General features: G+C 27.7%; 1 protein-coding gene across 6 annotated transcripts in view; it reads left to right on the top strand.

Annotated features, from left to right (window-relative positions):
• The window catches only part of Lar (tyrosine-protein phosphatase Lar), a 1,154,003-nt gene that overhangs the window by 1,022,345 nt on the left and 111,498 nt on the right, over positions 1-20,160 (top strand). For all 6 annotated transcript variants that reach the window (XM_075368293.1, XM_075368291.1, XM_075368292.1 and 3 more), the window contains 2 exons: positions 5,124-5,399; positions 10,401-10,685. In XM_075368293.1, the coding sequence (XP_075224408.1) occupies positions 5,124-5,399; positions 10,401-10,685 (561 nt within the window). The remainder of the gene's footprint in view (positions 1-5,123; positions 5,400-10,400; positions 10,686-20,160) is intronic.

Genomic DNA, 20,160 nt, shown 5'->3' with positions numbered 1-20,160 from the left:
TGCTGTATTATTTTTTTGTATTAATCTTCTTATTTCTTTAATGATAAAAATATTACTGAGTATTTGGAATTTGTTTAAAAAAAATATGTTCAATTTATTTATTTTTTGTTGTGTTCAGTTTTTTAAATCTTGTTTTGCTAATAATTTCCTACCTAATAGTTTTTTTTTCTTTTTTTTAAATTTTCTCCTCTCTCAGAGTTTCCATCAGATAATTTAAAAAGCTCTTAAATCACTTTTTTAAATTCATTTTTACTGACAGAATTTGTTTTAATTTTTGTAGTATATTAATTGTTATAGCCATTACCTGTTGGATTTCTTAATTTTAATTTTTACATTAATTCTTTCAATATTCAAGTAATTGTAATATAATCAATTTATAAATTTTCTTTGTTTAACTATATAAAAATCATAGAATTCAATTGCTTATGTAATCTAAAATTATTATGTTTTTAATTACATACTCATGAATACATTAGTGTACAAAATAAAAGTTAACTTTTTGTTTCATTTTCTTTCGAATGTTATTTTTCCATTTGAATAGTTAAATTGTTATTGATCTGGTGTTCATATATGACACAGAAAAAATTGGTGTGTGGTGTGCGATATCTCGTCATCGTATACTTGGACCCATATTCTTCGAACAGACAGTAAATGATGAAGTATACAGGAATATTGTGCACCAATTTGTGTCCCTCCTGGAACCTCAAGAACAGTATTGCTGGTTTCAGCAAGTAGGCGCTACATGCCACACGTCTCAAGAAACCATGGATTTTCTGCAAGAGTTCTTTGATGATTGAATAATAAGCAACGGCTTATGACCTTCAAGGTCCCCAGACCTCACATCTCCTGACTACTTTTTGTGGAGCTATATTAAGTCCGAGGCCTTCAAAAACAATCCTCACACTATTGATGAACTTAAAGTCAATATTACAGACTTAATCATGAATATTTCCAATGCAACTCTTAAAAAGGTTTCTGCTAATACGCTAAAAAGAGTCTGTGCATGTATGTGTCTGTGCAAGGGGTGGGCATTTTCAGCATATTCTTTGACAATTATGTAAGTAATAGCTTTTTATTAAATCTCTTTTGTAAGTAACAAATACATTTTTTTATTCCACCTAAATTTCCCTTTCTTAAATTACATTTAAAATTGGTAACAGGACTAAAAAATCACTCTGTATATATCTTTAGCACACGTTAATACTTTAAAGAAGTAAATGATAAAAGAAGTTTGGTAAAAGTGTACATCTTATTGAACAAGAAAATTGAACTGATAATTGAACAAATATCATGGTTACAGGAAAAAAATGTTCTGGTACATTATTATAATCTGTGAAAACATTAATACTAATTCACATTAGTGCACTTTTTACAGCCATAACAGGTATCATATAAAATCTTGTATTACTGATTGAAATAAGGTGAAGCTACTATTAGCAGAATTATATGGGCAGTGAGAGTGAAAATAATGAGATTTATAAGATTTGTTTTAATCATTTTTTATCAGATCTTATTCTGAATCTGGATCCTGCTTGCTACCTAAGTTTGGGTATCATTATCTAACAAGACTATACATTTTTTTTTATCTTTAGTGTAATAAAGTTTCCCATAATGAGCTGTACCAGTGTTACATGCTTATTCACTAAAAAAATAATAAATTAAAAAAATTCAAAATATTATTTTTTACTGATGGACAGTATGCAATGATACAGTAACATTTAAGCATTTTCAACTTCTAATAGGAACTACTCAGTGCATTCTAGCTACATTGAGCTTTAGAAAAGTACTGTTACTATGACAGTGCATAATAATAAACAAGTAAGCTTGAACAAATTTGTTATAATCTTTGAGTGTGCTAGGGTTGATATATGGCATTTTATGCTTTTCCACATTTTTCCTACTGTAACAGACAGAAACCTGCTACCATTAGCACACATTAATACTGTAAATATGCTTTCATAAAAACACTGGAGAGAAGTCAGTGTAATATTTTGCTGTTACAACCCATATATTATGGAAACATATTACTGAAATCAACCTCTATGACATGACAGGTTAATAAAAAGTTAATTGTGGACTATATAGTCATAGCATCAAGCATGCTATAGCAATTTAAATCAATCAAATTTTTAAAGAGTTTAATAAATATTTTTAAAAAAAACATCAATTATAATTCAGGTATATAACTGTAACATCAATATATCTTACAACAGGGTTTTCAAAGACTGTATAACCCAACTGTTCGTTTTCACGTACAATTTCGCTGTGAATAATCTATATAATTATAGTACTATGCGTTGACACAATTATGAAAAACAAAATAGTCAATGCATAAAAATATTATTTATTCAAGGGGTACCACTACTGATTTATGCTTATCTTTATGGACTAAATGAAAAGATTTTTTGTTTTTTTTATTAATCAATCACTTTTTTTTTTACAACTGAATACAGGTAAGCATATTGACAAGAAATATTACAGTGTGTTCAAACCTCTGTCTGTTATATAACTTTCATATCATGATCTTTCTGTTGCTTTGGCATGATATATAAACTATTTTATTTACCCATTCTATTCATTTAACATAAATGATATGTAATTACAACTCTAGTTGGAACATTTGATTTCAACAAGATTTTTTTTTTTACTTTTGCATCAGTTGGGCATTTTATTACTGCCCATAGGATTTTTAGATTTCAACAATCTGCAATGTCCATTGCTGGTAATTATCTGAAAAAAGAAGATAGATTATGGAATATTAAAGACAAAAGCCAAACTCAATTGAGCTGCTGTCCAGTTGGTTGTCTTGAAGAGACAACCAACATAATTAATTACATAGCATATTCATTTATTTCAGTATTCATTTAATTAATAGGAATATTTTCTAGAATTGTTATTTTTTATTGCATTCCAAAACATCGTACATATATAAATAAATAACTTTATTTGAATCTTATAGTGTTAACAACATAAGAATTAAAAAAGCAAGATAGTTTACATTTATCTCACCGTAACTACTGACAATTGCTTGAGGTCTAGTTCTGGTTTTGGATTTCTAAAATTTCATTCTAGTTGTTGAATGTTGAGATTTTTTAAATATAAATTATTCCCTAACTATTGGAATTGTGTTTATTTTTTATTTTTAATTAATTCAATTTTAATTATCAAATTTTTAAATAATAATATTTAATTAAGATCTAAAATTAAAAAAAAAATGTCACGTATATTGTTTTTTTTTTATTTTTAAAAAGAATTCTGTTATTTTTTAAAACAGACAAATTGTTTTAAAATAAAGTTGTTAAGAAGAAATTAACTAATAGCCTACAAGATACTGATATAGATGGGGAACACATTGGTTAAAGCTTTTAATTTTAATATCTTGAGAGAACTAACAATATAGTTATTTTATATATAAATAATGTGCAATTAAATAATATATGAATTGCTATCCAGAGTAACAAGATTGACAAAATGACTGGGCCTTGAGGCTAGTCTTTTAAACTCCTCCAAAATGTATATAATTAGAAAAAAACCAAAAATTGTAATAATTGTCAGACATAAACTACTAAATTTAACTAAATAAAATGAAATGTCTCATACTCTAATTGGGATAAAATTTTCTTCGTATTAATATGTTTTGACCTACTGCATTTTTTGTTACAAAGAATTTTATTTACTTAAAAATTACATATTATTATGGTATTTTATTTAATTTAATAATTAACACATTAGAGAAGAATAAAAACGAAAATATTTTTTATTTAATAATTTGATCATTAGCATTTAGGACTTTATTTTACAAAATAACTTTTTCAGTTGAAATCAACATTATGGTTAGTAGCAGTTTCATATGTTACATAAACATTCATATAAAATCTGTATATCATATTAACATTAATATAACATGTCTCTGTGAACTGTATGTTAACTGATATTTCTGATTGAATACAACATTTCGGATTGAATTTTGTGTATTGTTTATATTGAAATAGAATAAAGCAGAAAATTAAAACTATTTAAATTAATACATATAACAGTGTAATGATATGTTGTTACAATTTGGTTTTCTTTTTATTATAGTATAATTAGCATTGTTTGAATCCACAATTTTCTTTTAAAGAGTTTTTTACATTATCGTTTCAAAACTGTAACATTACCGAATGTTAAACTGAGTTAATTTAAGAGGTTTTCATTAAGAGGTTTTTTATGTTGTAGCAGCATGATTTAAAACACTTCACCGACTTTCAGCACTCTTCACTGATAAGTAGTCTAGCATGCATGTATTGTTAGGAAAAAAAATTTTAAGGAGTATATTACAAATAATATATTAATTGTATATTATTAATGATATATTACAAAATATATTATTTGTATTGTGATGAAAAGATATGCTTTTCTTTGGAAAAAAAACTTCAAGAGGAAGCAAGCTTTTACAAATTATTGATTGTCAAAATTAAATATGTTCTATGTTTAGTGCATCCAATTTCAATTATCCATTAACAATTCTTTCTTCTACTGTTGTTCAAAACCATCATTACTTTGAAATGGTGGTTTTTAAGTTAGATGTGATAATTAATATAGAAATAGAATGATTAGAAGAGACAGTAATGAAATATGGATTATAAATGTGAAAGTGAGTTCTAAGGATGGAGGCCAAAGAAAAGAAAATGGAATAACAAAACTGTGGTTAGTAACACAGTTTTGAAGACTGGAATAGGTGAAGGCTGATTGCCTAACAGGTAATGGATATGAAAAGCTAAGGAAGAGACCCTAGGGGAGATCAAGGAAGAGATGTTAAATTTAATTAAGAGGGATTTGGTGAAGTGTATGAAGAAAGGATGGGAAGATGAATTGTAGTAGGACAGAAAGCAGTTGAAGAGACGTCTAACTAAAATTGATTTAGAATCCTTAGACTCTAGTTTTTGATGATTCATTTATACAGTTATCTGTTGTCATTAAAGAATATTAACTCATACTTTTATGATTATTCCATTTGAATAATGAGTTTGTCTTGCGCGCGCGCGCGCGCACACACACACACACACACACACGTTGTTGTATATTTTTAAAAATACTCTGTTTCTTTTATATCAAATCAAATGAATATTACTTTATTGTTACAGTTCGTAGAGTGCCACCTCAGTTTACTATCCGACCTCAACCGATGTATGAAGTTATGTTAGGACAAGATCTTAATCTTACTTGTGTAGCAGTTGGTTCACCTATGCCTTATGTAAAATGGCGACGAGACCCTGCACAAGATTTAACACCAGAAGATAAATTACCTATTGGACGTAATATTCTTGAATTAACAAATATACAAGAATCTGCAAATTATACTTGTGTTGCAGCTTCTGCTCTTGGTGTAATCGAAGCAGTGACTATGGTTAAAGTTCAGTGTAAGTATTATCATTTTATTTTTATTTTTTATCATTTAGTTTTTTTACTAATAAAAAAAATGTTTTCTCCTAATTTTTCACATTAATTATATCTAAGATGTTAGATCCCAAAAATATTCAAAAAGGAATTCTTCAGTATAGTAAAAATATTTTTTTAATTAAAAAATGTTTAACCTACATATAAATAAGTTTATTTTATTAAAATTACCAATAACATATAGTAATTATGAACTTTGGCCCTACGTGGATGGCTTATATTCAGGTAATGTTTTTCTTTAGACCTCCAAGAAGCTACTTGTTCCATTTCTTGTATTATAATTTTGAGTGTCCAAATTTCTTTTTAAATTTGTTAGCCTGCAATTGATTATTCCTTCACCCATAAACTAAGAAGGAATACTAATTAATGTTGGATCTTTTTTGAAGATTGCCTAAAGGTTCCATATTTTCTTATTCCTACCATGAGTTGGCTTTCTTTTCTAGCTAAAAATTCTTCCTAAATTTTATTTTGATAATGAAATGGCATTGAGTATAGTGTATGAGAAATTATCATTCCTGATAAACTGCTCTCATAAATCTATCATCACAACCTAGATATTAATCTTTGAGGAAAAAATTTGAATTTTTTTCACCAAGCTGCATGGCCATCCCAAGAGAGAACAATCATTATACATTTTTTTTTGTCTTCAGTCATTTGACTGGTTTGATGCAGCTCTCCAAGACTATCTAGTGCTAGCCGTTTCATTTTAGTATACCCCCTACATCCTACATTCCTAACAATTTGTTTTACATATTCCAAACATTACTTGCCTGCATAATTTTTTTCTTCTACCTGTTCCTCCAATATTAAAGTGACTATTCCAGGATGCCTTAATATGTGGCCTATAAGTCTGTTCTTTTAACTATATTTTTCCAAATGCTTCTTTCTTCATCAATTTGCTGCAACACCTCTTTATTTGTCACTTTATCCACCCATCTAATTTTTAACATTCTCGTATAGCACCACATCTCAAAAGCTTGTAATCTTTTCTTCTCAGGTCCTCCAATCATCCAAGTTTCACTTCCATATAAAGCTATGCTCCAAACATATACTTTCAAAAATCTTTTCCGGACGTTTAAATTAATTTTTAATGTAAACAAATTATATTTCTGACTGAAGGCTCGTTTTGCCTGTGCTATTTGGCCTTTTATATCACTTCTGCTTCGTCCATCATTAGTAATTCTACTTCCTAAATACCAAATTCTTCTACCTCCATAATCTTTTCTCTTCCTGTTTTTACATTCAGTGGTCCATCTTCGCTAGTTCTACTCCATTTCTTACTTTTGTTTTGTTCTTGTTTATTTTCATGCAGTAGTTCCTGCATAGGACTTCATCCATGCTGTTCATTGTTTCTTCTAAATCCTTTTTACTCTCAGCTAGAATTACTATATCATCAGCAAATCGTAGCATCTTTATCTTTTCATCTTGTACTGTTACTCTGGATTTAAACTGTTCAACATCATTAACTGTGAACACTGTGTAACATCATTAACTGCTAGTTCTATGTAAAGATTAAAAAGTAACGGGGATAGGAAACATCCTTGTCAGACTCCCTTTCTTATTATGGCTTCTTTCTTATGTTCTTCAATTATTATTGTTGCTGTTTGGTTCCTGTAAATGTTAGCAATTGTTCTTCTATTTCGTATTTTATCCCTAATTTGTTTAAAATGCTGAACATTTTATTCCAGTCTATGTTATCGAATGCCTTTTCTAGGTCTATAAATGCCAAGTATGTTGGTTTGTTTTTCTTTAATCTTCCTTCTACTATTAATCTGAACACTAAAATTGCTTCCCTTGTCCCTATTCTCTTCCTGAAACCAAATTGGCCTTCTCCTAACACTTCTTCCACTCTCCTGTCAATTCTTCTGTACAGAATTCTAGTTAAGATTTTTGATGCATGGCTGGTTAAGCTAATTGTTCTGTATTCTTCGCATTTATTTGCTCCTGCTTTCTTTGGTATCATGACAATAACACTCTTTTTGAAGTCTGACAGAACCCTTTTTCATTAATATTACACACCAGTTTGTATAATCTATCAATCGCTTCCTCACCTGCACTGTGCAGTAATTCTACAGGTATTTGGTCTATTCCAGGAGCCTTTCTGCCATTCAAATCTTTTAATACTCTCTTAAATTCAGATCTCAGTATTGTTTCTCCTCTTTCATCCTCTTTGACTTCCTCTTCTTCCTCTATAACAATTTCTAATTCATTTCCTCTGTATAACTCTTCAATGTATTCCACCCACCTATCAACCTTGCCTTTTGTATTATAAATCAGTGTACTATCTTTGTTTAACACATTATTAGATTTTAATTTATGTACCCCAAAATTTTTCTTAACTTTCCTATATGCTCCATCTATTTTACCAATGTTCATTTCTGTTTCCACTTCTGAACAGTTTTCTTTAATCCACTTTTCTTTCGCTAGTTTGCACTTCCTGTTTATAGTATTTCTTAATTGTCAATAGTTCCTTTTACTTTCTTCATCACTAGCATTCTTATATTTTTTATGTTCATCCGTCAACTACAATATATCGTCTGAAATCCAAGATTTTCTACCAGTTCTCTTTGTTCTGCCCAAGTTCATTTCTGCTGATTTAAAAATTTCCTTTTTAACATTCTCCCATTCTTCTTCTACATTTTCTACCTTATCTTTTTTCTCAGACCTTTAGCGATGTCCTCCTCAAAAATCTTCCTTACCTCCTCATCCTCAAGCTTTTCTAAATTCCACCGATTCATCTGACACCTTTTCTTCAGGTTTTTAAACCCCAATCTACATTTCATTATCACTTAATTATGGTCGCTATCAATGTCTGCTCCAGGGTAAGTTTTGCAGTTGACGAGTTGATTTGTAAATCTTTGCTTAACCATGATATAATCTATCTGATACCTTGCAGTATCACCTGGCTTTTTCCATGTGTATATTCTTCTATTATGATTTTTAAACTGGATGTTGGCAATTACTAAATTATACTTCGTGCAAAACTCTATAAGTTGATCCCTTCTTTCATTCCTTTTGCCCAGCCTGTATTCACCCACTGTATTTCCTTCCTTGCCTTTTCCAATGCTTGCATTCCAATTTCCAACTATTATTAAATTTTCATCCCCTTTTATGTGTTTAATTGCAGCATCAATTTCTTTGTATATAAACTAATCATGATGATGTTTTGAAGAAACATCATCATCATGGGTGCTTGTAGACAAATAAACATTAACATCGTTGTCGGTTTAGGTTTCGATTTTATCCTTATTACTATGATTCTATAGTTATGCATTTTGAAATACTCTACTCTCTTACCTATCATCTTGTTCATTACGAAACCTACTCCTGCCTGCCTGTTATTTGAAGCTGAGTTAATTATTCTAAAATCACCTGACCAAAAGTCGTTTTCCTCTTCCCATCGAACCTCGCTAATTCCTACTACATCTACATTTATCCTATCCATTTCCATTTTTAAATTTTTCAACCTACCTACCTTTTTTAGACTTCTAACATTCCACACTCCGACTCGTAGAATGTTAATTTTTAATTTTCTGGTGACCCCTTCCTTAGTAGTCCCCACCCAGAGATCTGAACGGGGGACTAGTTTACCTCTGGAATATTTTACCAAGGAAGGCGTCTCCATCTTTGTTATATGAAAATGCAGAGAGCTACTTTTTCTTGGAAAAATATCAGCTGTAGTTTTCCATTGCTTTCAGCTGTGCAATACTCAGAGGATTGAGTGATGTTGATATGGCCATTTAAGTCGTCCTGACCTACATCCTTAACAACTACTGAAAGAGCTGCTGCCTTCTTTCAGAAATCATTCCTTAGTCTGGCTGTCAACAGATACCTCTCTGATATGGTTGCACCTTCGGTCCAGTTATCTGTATCACTGAGCACTCAAGCCCCCTCCCCATTGACAAGGTCTCATGATTCATAAGAATTCTATTAGTGATGACTTTTCTTGTAATATCCCTTATTATGACATTGACTTTATTTTGTTGTTGCTATATATACTTTGAAAACTTTTTGTTTGTTGGGTTAATTTAAATTAAACTAAAATATTGTTCATTTACTCTGAATTTGATACTGAGTATATGTATATATATATATATATATATATATATATATATATATTTGCCACATGCAGTGCTCACTCTAGGTGAGCGTGATGCTAGCAAGTAGATGTTGGGAGAAGTTGCAGTCTACCTATGCACCGCATACACGCTCCTCCCACCAAGCCAGCTGACCATGCAACAACCCCAACAGAGCAGTCTGCACCCCACCATGGCTTGTAGCTTTATAAGCAGCAGCATGCCAATGTGAGAGCATTCACTCTTGGACCACCACCAGGCGAAGATCAAGAAGAAGAATGAAGTAGTCCCCTATCTGGCCCAATGAGGGAACTCCCTCATGCTGGAATATCAGCATCACCACTGGAGCAGCAGGCCTAGTGGCAATGGCCACTGGAGCAGTAGGCCATTGGAACGAAGCTCACTAGCGCCAAGAGGTATAAAGGTGAACGGAGTTGGATGAACACCACTTGGGAGAACCAAACAGAAAAATTCAGTGATTTTTTTTAGGTTTGAAGTACAATAACTTTCTTAAATGACCAATATTGCGAAAAATGTTATTATCAAAACTAGTAGAAAATTTAATTCAGAGAAGATTAATATAATAAAATCTATGAAACACATAAAAATAAAAAAAAATTTATTATTAAAAACAAAACTTAAGAGAAAAGTGTTATGAATTTGTAAAAATAAAAATGTTTTTAGTACAGTTTATTATAAAATACTTTACAAATACATAAATCACTGAGGAATATTTTCTTTAGAGGAAATAGTGATACTTACTTGATCCAATTAGTGTAAAATCAAATTTTTATCCTGCTATTAATTGTTTTACTACAGTTTATTGTCATTTAAGACTCTAATAATAATAGTTTTATCATAGCCATTTGTTAAATTTTTGTTATCCAGCATTGCCAGCAGCTCCAACTAATGTGAGAGTCTCTGAAATTACTGCAACTTCAGTACGATTGACATGGTCTTATCCTAGTAGTGAGGATCTCCAGTATTACGTAATACAGTACAAACCAAAATACGCAAACCAGGCTTATAGTGAAATATCTGGAATTATCACAATGCATTACACCATACGTGCACTTAGTCCATATACAGAGTATGAGATGTTTGTGATAGCTGTTAATAATATTGGACGAGGCCCTCCTAGTGCTCCTGCTATTGTTACTACTGGAGAAACTGGTAAGAATATGTTTTATATTCATACTTAATTGTAAATTTAAGTAAACTTTTTTTTATAAATAGGTGAATTGAATTAATTGATGTAAAAATAATTTCTTAATAGGTATTATTGAAATGCATAATTAAGTTCTTTGATAATGTGACACAAATAATGTATTGATGAATTGTTTTTTATCATTTTAATAAGCTAATATTTATTTTACAGAAATGTGTGTTCTTTGTATCAATTTTCTTAGTACTGCTACTATTTGTGATTAGAAACTAAATTAATTGTATAAAATGATTATTTCTAGCAAATGGAAAATTATGAGGTATAACTGAGGTTACAACCATTTATTTCAATATTACTGTGGTCTATTGATAACAGTGTAAATATTTTAGCCACACACAGCCAGCTTTCATCAGTTAGTACAAGTTCTTGTTATTGCTACTATTTGTGATTAGAAACTAAATTAATTGTATAAAATGATTATTTCTAGCAAATGGAAAATTATGAGGTATAACTGAGGTTACAACCATTTACTTCAATATTACTGTGGTCTATTGATAACAGTGTAAATATTTTAGCCACACACAGCCAGCTTTCATCAGTTAGTACAAGTTCTTGTTATTGCATTGTGATTCTAGCAAAAGCATTAACTGGTGATTTTTTTTTCAAATTTACATATCTAAAATGAAGCGAAGAGTGTATTGCATTTGAGTTGCCCTATTTTATTTGTACTGTACATATAGTATCTTGACTGCTGTTAATTTTACAGTGCATCTGTTTCTGTGAGATTCTTGGCAAATATCAAGAGACTCTGCCACTTTGGGCTTTTCTTATATTTTTATCAGACATGTTTGAAACTACATCCTGTTTGCCTGATGCATATATATATATATATATATAAAATTGATTGTTAACATAAAATGTTTTTTGAGAAAGTTTTGTTTTAATTTTTTTGAGCTATTACTTTTTAATCTTGTTATACATATATAAGTGTAATAATTTCTTTCCTTTTAATGGTTCTGATTGATTTTTTTTATTTATTTTGTTTGTTGAAATGAATTGTTTAGTGGGTATAAAGTTACGTCCAAAATATATTTCAGAACAAAGAACAAAACAAAAGAAGTCACTACATGCAGAACACTGCTTGTTAAGCAAACAAAATGGTTCAGTGCATTCTAAATTGCTGTAAATACAAGTTTTACAAATTTAACAGGGTGCTATTTTAAAACAAAGATTCAGTGAACATATAAAAGCACTTTGCAGTTACATACATCTTTCATTTATCAACTTCCTCACAGAAACAAATCACAAATACCATAATCATTATCAATAAAAAAAAGATCTAGTGACATTATATGCAAAAAAAAAACTTTGTATCTTAATGTTTCAATATTATTGATTATACAAATGTATAATATGTACATTGAATATATTAAATTGGCACGCACACTTCAAATATAATACAATTTCCATCCAAAGTATGTTTTCTCTTAATTAAAAAAAAAACTTATATACAATAATATAAGCTTGAATCATAATGCAACTACAACAAAAATAGTGCTTCTCATAGAAAACTACCCATAACCAACTGAAGACATTTGAACGTAAGTAACAAACCTCATATTATATCATTACAATTGTATCATTATATCATTACAATTGTAGACAGTTATAATACAACACATGCAATTATCTAGCAGACTTAACCAGCATTCGATAACAGATTTACAAAATATTTAACAGGGTTAATTTTTGACTTTCTTTATACAGATATTTTTACTTACATCTTTAAAGTTTATATTTATTTTTCTAAACCTATTTATTTTGGACCTTATTCTACATATCTGCATGATGGTGTAAGGCAAACCTCTGTTAAATCTGTTAATGTTAAATCTGAATTGGATTGGTGCATGTATTTGAAACAAATATAAAATTGTTTCGTAAACTTTCTTTTTAAATTTGCCTTATCTTTAAATAAATGGATTTTTTGGAAACTGTTACTGATGTGAAAATCTTTTACTTTAAATATGTTTCTAAATTATTAATTTATTTTTATATTCCATAAACATCTTTATTACTTATATTAATTTTATTGAAGTTAATTTTTTTTTATTAAAAAATAATTTGTTATATTAAAATAATATATGTTCAGTTAGTTTATATAATTTAAAAAACTTATATTTAATAAAAGATTATTCTTGTATTTTGTTGGAGTTGGAGGTGGAGGTGTGTTTAGATCAATATGCATTGAATCCCTTCAATATGTATATCCATAAATATTTTCATAATTTTATCCTTTTAAAACTAATTCTATTAAAAACTTTACTTAAAATTTTATTATTATTGAATGTTTATATCTGGGATTTTAGGTAATATTAAACAAATCTATAGACTTTCAAGTGATATTTATGTTTATTAAAATGATATATAAAATAATATACTTTTATTTTGTAACTTGAAAAAGAATTCCATTATTTGTTGATTGCATAAAATTGTTTTTTTATTTGATGATACATTATGAATAAATAAAGTAATTTTTTTTTAATGAAATGTATTATATTAATTAATTATTAGAATATAGTAAGTGTTTTATTCTTATTTCTATTTTGTGTAAAGTTGTCATTTTTACATAAATACTCTTTTACATCTCCATTCTTTTTTTACCTTTTTGTCTTTAGGTAAACAAAGATTCTTTATTATAAGCTTGCTAGTAGATTGTTGGGAGTGTAATAGCTTTTAGCTGTATTACACTGACACTGTTTTCTTTTTTGTTTTTTCTGTTTCCACTTTTTTTTGTAAATGAAATACTCTTACAGAATGAGGGCTATTTTATATATATATTTATATATTATATATATACCTTTTTATCAAACAATATTGTGAAGTACAGTAAGTTTACACCTAGCTCCACAATGATTTATGAAAGACATATTTTGCAGTGAGAATGCTAGAAGTTATGAGCGGTATAAAAAATATGTAGATGCATCTGTCAAACTGCGAATGAGTTAACCCTTACTTTGCAATTCCTACCCGTTGACTATCCCCCTTCATGCCACTACCATGCCTACGGACACATGATCCATTGTTTTGTGCTGCTGCCAGTCTCTCTCTCCATTTTATACCTCACTTCCATTTCTCGCTTGCATCACATTCACATTGGAATGATGGGTTTTTGTTTAAACCAGGCAAAACAACTTTTTATTTGTGCAACAACAGAGCAAAATCTGTTGTATAACATAGTATATTCAGTCAGATGTGAGGCTTTTCAGCTTTCCATTCAAACCTTAATAATATGTTTTAACTTCTGTTATGTATTGCATTCATTTTTTTTTCTTTCTTTTTTTTATTATTCAATCTATAAAATGAAATGGTAATCACAATTTTCATAGTTTTTTTTTATTCTTGTGTTACAGAAATCCATTCATTATTTTGCAGGATTATTTATCTTTTTAGATTTTTTAAAATTTATTACACTGTGCTCTTAAGTTAACATAAAAAATATTCAAATTGTTATTATTTCAATAATAGTTTAATATATAGTGATTTTCATTTCTAGATATTCCTTTATTAAAACATATTTTATTATTTCTGTATTTTTAATCCCCACAGTTCTAGTCTGCATTTTTAAATAAAGGAAAGTTAAACATTTTGAAGACTTTTTTAAATTATTACTTTGTTTTTATAATAAAATTACTTCTGGTTTTCAAAGTGTATTATTTAAAAGATGTCTCATTTCTCAAGATCAATAAAAATAATTTCTTTTTAATAATAAGACCCTAAAAATTATTTACCATTAGTTGTCCTGGCAGAGTATGTTAAAATTTTTCCCTAACAATAAAATGAAGTATTAAATCAGATAATTAGGAATGAGGATGTGATATGTTGTTGTTCTTATTTTATGTAGTTAATAGCTGGATTAATACATTAGAATAAAATATGAGAAAAAATTACTATAATTAGAAGTGCAATCTTCAATGAATTACATTAAAAAATGTATTCAAAAGTAGAAAACTTTGACTCAAGGCAATAGTCAAGCACTTGTCAAAATGTATCTGATATATGGATCTCCATGATCTATCAGTTTATACAAAACTACATTTATCTGTCTATCTCCAAGAGCATATGCAATGATCACTAGAATAACTTACAATGAACAGAAAATGATTTTAACAGAAATCCAATTATAAGGTATACCAAATTTTGGTGTCTCATTCTTTGTGGTTGTGAAGTAAATCACTTTTGGATCTAGCTCAGGATATGGCTTCCTCTAAACTCCTAAACCTCCTCTTGAAAAATAGGAAAAATTGAAATATTGTGTTAATATCATTGTGTAAATAATGTGTGAAATATCACCCTTTTTCAAAATGTTTTCTGTTTCTGGAGCGGAGACCAATCAAAATGTTTAAAATTTCTAAGTCGTTCAGGTCCCTTTTATCTTCTTGTTGATTACATCTCCTAATCCTCTTTAACTGAGTTGTTGGAGTGTTTGATTGTTCTTTTGTAAGATATATCTTGCACTGTGATATAAGATTAAAAAAGATAAAAATCAATCACTATGTTAAAAACCCCTTGACCCCCATATCCATTTGCCATCTTTCTATTAACTAAAATTGATATCTTGTGCTAGTTGATTCACTCCATTTTAAAAGATGCTCAGCTTATAGAAGTCGATTTTGGATCCTTTCTATCTAAGGATCTATTAGCATTAGCCCCTTAAGTTAATAAAATTTTAAATATTTTGATGCCATTGTAACAAACAACTATGTGTGATAACACCACCCACAAGCTGTATTTTACATTTGATTTATTTATTTAAACAATAAATTACTTCTGTTGTAAAGTAGTTATTTAACATGTTGACAAAACATGAAACATTCAAAATTTTTAGATAATTTTTTTAACTGTAATATTAAATAAATGAATAACTTAAATATTTATAAAATTAAATATTATTATAAACGAAATTAATATTATCGTTAAATGTTATCAATTTGCTTCTAATAATTTTAAATTATTTACTGGTATTAAGTGATCCAAAATCTTCATGTTTGTATTGTTAAAAATCTCATACCTGCTAACTTTTTTGAAGTGCACCAGTAAAATATTAATATATGACTTTTCAATATTGGTTAATTAAATTGTAGCTCTTTAGCAGTTAATCTATTTTAGAATAAAAATATTTTCAATTTCTATTTAGTTCATAATATAACTAACATTTTTATATAGTATTATTGTTTATCCAATTAAATTAAATAATTTTCAAACATGTTTAAGATTTTAAATTGTAATGTTGAATATGTAAATTATAATATTTAACTGTACATTTTATAATATATTAAACCTTGGTAAATTGTTACATTGTCATTTGAAATATATATTTTTAAATGGCATATTTTATAGAGGAGAATATATGTCTTTTTAAATGTCAGTTCAGGATGCTGATGTATGTATGTACTAACGAATTTGAGAGTCTATTAATATGGGATTGTTTGAACGAATATGTATTCGTTACTGTCTGAACAACTACAAATTAGTATGTTTATTAAATCAGTTATTTAAGCATTTATTTTATTTTTTTTTTTTTTTTGTTAATAAATACTAATTTAAAACATGATTTACATATTTTATAATAATTATTTTATTAATTTCATTTTTTCCTTCTTATTTACTAATTATCATTTATATTGTTAATTTTTTTAATGAATTATGATGATTCTGCATATATCCTCATGCATATGGTTATAACTTTTTTTTTTTTAGTCAGAATCATTAATGAAAACAAACTTGATCTGTTTGTTTTATTGAAATTGTTATTTAAGTGCTAGAAATTGTTTGAAGATAATCCTTTTTTTAATTCAATAAGGAGTCAAATTGAAAAATATTTCTTAGAACAGTATTTTCAACAGATAAAAAGAAACTGGCAACAAAGTTTAATATCTCCAGGCATTTATTATTTAATAATATTAAAAGGAATTATTTAATAATATTAAACCAAAAATATTATTGGTTATTTAATAAATATTAAAAGTTTAGATAAATTAATAAAAATTGTGAAAAATTAAAAAAAAATCTATATTTTTGATTGGCATTCCCACCACCAATATTGACCCGAAAGTATTTTTTGGGTTGCTTACACAATTATTATGCCTAGGAAGACATTAGAAAAGATTTGGTTAAAAAATATGCAATAAGTAAAAAGATTGCTTGTTTCGATTTTTGAGGTAAGGGGGCAAACGGTTTTTTTTTTAAATGATAATTTAATTTTAAAATGTATAATGATAAGCATGTATGTATATACTAAATTTAATATAAAGTGGGGTTATTTTTGCTAAATTTTGTGAAAATTGACCCCAAAAAACCCCATCCCCTGGAGATAATGACTCCAATATTGCCCCATATACACAAGTCACTGTACAAAATCTCATCAAAATCATTTATCTAGTTGAATTTTATTAAGCTTGAAATTTGCCAACACCCATACATACATGTGTGTGAATGAACATTTCCCCCCCCCCCACACTTTATTTTTTTGTGTTTTGGCATTCCTGACTCATGAAACTTCAAGAAATGAAAAACCCATACCCCATTTTTTACTGATTCACGTACTTTCCTACTTATAGCATAGGTCTAGAACTGTGATGCCAGGAAATTATAAAATTGTAAAAGCCTAAAATATTAGAGTAGAGAGCATATATTTTAGATTTGTTTGTTATTTATTTTGTTAAATTTTCAACAAACTAATAAAACCTTCTAACAAAATTTGAAGAGAATTTATTTCTAAGAAAATAAATTGAACAAAATCAATGAAAACAAAAGTTTAAAAAATTTTACTTTGATTTGAATAAAATACAAAAAAGTGGCAGAAAAAATCAATTTTTTTACCAGTTCAATCATTTTTTTTTGATATGGCAAAAAATAAAAAAAAATTAATAAAATCGTAAGACTTAAAACACCAGTACAATAATAATCCTTATGCTTAACTTATTTACATTAAACAAATTTTTCTTTCATGTAAAAACTGAATTCAAAAATTGAATTTTTTGAAAAACATTTTAATAAAATCATTACTTAATAAAATAACATTTACTATTTTCATCTAATTTGAATGTGTTTTACTTTAATAAAAATCTTAAATTTCCTATAAAACTAATAGGTAATGATTCATACAGTTTCAATTATGAAAATTTATGAAACTATGATTTTTTAGTATTATCACAAAGGGGGATTAATTAATAATGAGCAGTTACTCATTAATAAAGAGCAGACTCTTCTAGAAATAGTGTATTTAAAGTAATAGTATAAATCAGTTTTAATTATTGACTTTAGTACTAGTTCTATTGACAATAATGTTTTAATAATTTAAAAAATAAACTGTGATAATGGGGTTTACTTCTGTCTCTCTGTGATACTGTTGATAATGTTTACCACCTGGAGATTTTGTTTCATAGTTAAATTTTTTCACTGGCTTCAAGACATCCATCATAGTGTAAGTTCTGTTGTATAATTTGAATCAATTTTTTAAAGAAATGAAGTTAATAATTCGTTAATAATTATAATCATCAGTAGTTGTGATTCATTAAACAATCATCAATATAGAGTTCTAAACAAACACATGGCTCAGAAGAAACTAATTTTTACATAGGTTTCATATTAATATTTAATGTGATGTTACTGATGAAAAATGATTGGACCATTTACTATATTTTATGATTGCCTTACAGGAAGTGCATATATAATTTTTTTTTTGCAAAATAACATACATCCTTTTTTAGAAAATGTTCCTCTACTGACAAATGATTTTCAAACGTGATTGGACATCTCCATATTTCACACGTTAGAAATTATTTTTTGAATTTATTAGTATTTATTGAAGACTTAACAGATTCAATGAAGTATTAAGCTGGTTAAATAAAAAACCAATCGATTCTGACAATAAAGAGCCAAAATATTGAGTACTTTGGCTGCATTATGATGGGCAGTGTATAAAAATTAATTGCATTATCCTGCAATTAATTTTTTAAGGGAAATTATTCAGTGTGCTTAGAAAAGACAAATTTCATGGTTATAAAATCTACATAAATCATTTTACTATTTCCCATACATTTATTTGGAACAGCTGTCTCAAAAATTAGGTTTGCCATTAAGATAGTCAATCTGCATTATGAGATGACACTCACAGGAGTAGAATAAGAAAAAGAGTAGTTAATAATAAGATCTCCTTTCATTTAGTAAAACCATTTAAAGACTACAGTACCAGTTAGTAATTATTTCTAGATAAACACTAAAATATTAATAATTTCTACTTCTGACAAGCATTTGTTTTACTAATATTTACTTTTACTCACCTCCCCAAATTTAAATTATCTTGTTCATTGATTCAATTTATTGTGAACATTTTATCATTATTGTTAAGTAGAATAACTGAAGGGTTTCTTTAACATCATATACTTATCATAATCAAAAATACCTCATATTTGTGAAAGTTGTTCTTCTGTAGCCGTACCTTTTCTATGGGATGTTGAAAGTGAACATAATTAATTTATTGTGTTTTGTTAATGTTTAGTTAAGGCCTCTTGTTAACCAGTTAATTTATAATTATTTAATTATCTTTCCTTCTATGAGTAACTGATCTTAATCCTGGATTAAAAGCAGTTCCTCAGAGTGCAACACAACAATACATTTTGATAATTTTCGTGTGTTATTTGTTTTATTTTTTGAAAGTCTACTTTTCTAAAATTTTACTTGGATTTCTAACTTTCTTTTAATTTTACTATTTATTTATTTATGTTTTATTTTCATTACTAATAGATTTATTTCTATTTTAAGAATTCATGATATTTCTGTTGTTTCCATGCGTCATTTTAAAATGACACCTGGAATGTAATGATGATGATGATGATGATGATGATCTTGATAATAATAATTAAGTAAGTTTTTTAATAACAAAAAAATTGTTTTGTGATTCATTTTATTGTAAAGCAGAAATTGAATTAAATGTAGGTTGCACTGCCTCTCACATACACAGTTTGTATTATTTGAGTTGAATTTTAAGCGCACATATGCACCTCTTAATTTCATTTTATTAACATGTGTTGTCAGATTGATTTATTTGTTACAATACTATAATTGTGATTTGTATGGTCATTTCTGTTTTAATATTTATGAATTTAATGTGTTTGCAGATTGACTTTTAATATTTATCTATTTAGTAATTGTTTATTGCTGACATGCATATACATATACATATGTATACATTACAAAATATGTATACATTATATGTATACATTATAAAAGTAGTAGTATACATTATAAAAGATATGTATACATTATAAAAGTATTATAAATATTTGCCTTACTAATAATAAAAAAAACAGTTTTTTTAATATAGTGGAATAAATAAATTAATGAAATGTCTTGAATTTAATTTGAGCTATACAGGATAAACTAATTATCCATTAATTATCAAATATGTGCAATATAAAAAGG

This window comes from Lycorma delicatula, chromosome 6 (assembly GCF_047948215.1).
Source record: "Lycorma delicatula isolate Av1 chromosome 6, ASM4794821v1, whole genome shotgun sequence".
NCBI classification, from domain to species: Eukaryota; Metazoa; Arthropoda; class Insecta; order Hemiptera; family Fulgoridae; genus Lycorma; species Lycorma delicatula.
The sequence above is the reverse complement of the archived record's forward strand: the minus strand, read 5'-3'. Positions and strand labels throughout refer to the sequence as shown.